General features: G+C 45.5%; 1 protein-coding gene across 2 annotated transcripts in view; it reads right to left on the bottom strand.

Annotated features, from left to right (window-relative positions):
• Positions 1-773: 773 nt before the first annotated feature.
• LOC147898249 (protein transport protein SEC13 homolog B-like) overlaps positions 774-1998 on the bottom strand; it is a 1347-nt gene continuing 122 nt past the window's right edge. The window contains exon 2 of one of the 2 annotated variants that reach the window (XM_087379566.1): positions 774-1937. In XM_087379566.1, coding sequence (XP_087235692.1) covers positions 972-1892 — 921 coding nt within the window. In that variant the 5' untranslated portion in view covers positions 1893-1937 and the 3' untranslated portion in view covers positions 774-971. The remainder of the gene's footprint in view (positions 1938-1998) is intronic. The other variant, XM_087379567.1, reaches the window with a different exon arrangement.

Raw genomic sequence — 1998 nt, 5'->3', positions numbered from 1 at the left:
CGATGTTCAAATTGGTAGCAGGAGAAGCTTACCATACGTCCTATGAAAATGGCAGTCCTTTATGCTTATCTTTGTAAAGGCAAACCCACACGCAGGAATAGGCTTCAATGGTGAGCTCCAAATTCAGAGCGACACAACACAGTTTAAATGCCAAGTTGTTTATCCAAATCCAATGGAAGGCAAACATGCCCAAACTCATCCTACAAAAACAAATGAAAAGCCCGATAATAACCAGATGATTCCTTACCTACAAAATTATTCACCACCAAGTATCATGCATAACCACTAAGTACATTCTAACCATCAAGGATCGGAGCAAGAGAGTAGAATCATAATATTTGAAGGGCTGCCTCATGAAGCTGATAGAGAATAGTCGCAAATGGTAAAGAGCGGAGCTAGCCCATTGTAAATTATGAGTATATGACAGCCTAACTCATGATGCAATAGTTATGTTTTAAACCTCACAATAGTCAACCAAAAGCTAGCTCATCACAAATAAAGATGAAAATGGGAAGCAACAAAATATATCACAATAAATTCACAAGCTCCCCCAATGCCAGGAGAACATCTGTAACTGGAATCAATTGAAAGTGAAGCACAGATAATCGGATTGTTACTTGCTTTGTCATAGAGCACGTAAAGAAGCTCACCAAGCTTTGAAAATTGAAACATTAGTCACATTTGGCATTGGATGTTCAAAATAGAAAAGCAGCATATTTGAAGTAAAATCTATCAAAAGAGTAATGCGAAGGCCCGTGAGAGAAGGCTGCCGATAACTAAAAAGTCCGATAAACTCAGCATGTCAAAACAGCAGCATTGATCAGGACAACTAGGCTGGCACTAAATCACCAGCACAAGGAGCTCACATACTGAAGCAGCCACACGATTCCTCATAAAATTTCATTGAGAGCCACACTGCCTACGGTTACTTGCCAAGCTCTAAGATGGGAACACCCTACTTCATCCGCAGACTATACCGTTGTCACAGAGTTCCATTCCCCATCTACAGCTTCCTTCCACAACGTCACATTATTGTTTCCATCAGCTACCGCAAGAATGTTTCCAGTCAAAGACCAACTGACTCGCCAAACAGGTGTTTTGAAATCGTTAAGTACTTGACCCTCCCAATTTTCTCCCTCCTTACCTTGTGTCCAGATAATCACCGTTCCATCCTGCGAGGCACTGGCGATGGTACTCTTGGGTAACCCTAAATTGGGTGCCCAGGCTACGTCTCTCACCCAATCAGTGTGTTTAGACAGAGGTGGGAAGCAATCCATCTTCCATTGTCCATCAGCAAATTTCCACACTTTTACCGTGTTGTCACAACCTCCAGACACCAGCTTCTGTACAGGGTTTTGATACTCGCCAATAAGAGAGCCGGGGGCTGTTGAAGGCGCCCAAGAAACAGATGTAACGCCGACGTTGTGGGCCTGCGGAATCTTCATTTTATCCCAGGATCCATCTTCCCTTTGAGTGAAAACAGAGATTGTCCCGTCAGACGAACCGGATGCTAGACAAAGTCCAAATTCGTAGGGCGCCCAGCTGATGCTGTTCACAGAAGATTCGTGATCGACAAAAACACCAGCTTGAGCCCAGTGGTTCTCCGGCTCCTCTTTCCAAAGGATGACCTTGCGATCATAGGAGCAAGAAGCAATCATGGATCCGAATTTCGGGTGAGCCCAGGCGACCTGCCAAACGGGGCCTTCGTGGCCGGAGAGGGTAGCGAGGAGGGTGGGGGGATCGCTACCGCTGATGCCAAAGATCTTGATGGTGCGATCTGAAGAGCAAGAAGCCATGCGTTTGCCGTAATAATCGATAGCAACATCGTGTACGACGTCCTGGTGTCCGGATTCGACAGTCTGGGAGGAAGTCTGCTTGACGCCAAGAGTCATGGTGTCGGGAGCTCGTAGATCTTCACTGGAAGAAGCAGAAAATCCCTGTGAGAAGCACAGGAAGGGGATGAAGAGGATGCCCAAAAAGAGCAAATGGAGAGAAGAA

Source organism: Dipteris shenzhenensis, chromosome 9, assembly GCF_047967505.1.
Source record: "Dipteris shenzhenensis isolate YYH24624 ecotype China chromosome 9, Dip_SZ_1.0, whole genome shotgun sequence".
Classification (NCBI taxonomy): Eukaryota; Viridiplantae; Streptophyta; class Polypodiopsida; order Gleicheniales; family Dipteridaceae; genus Dipteris; species Dipteris shenzhenensis.
This window is presented reverse-complemented; position numbering and strand designations above follow the sequence as displayed.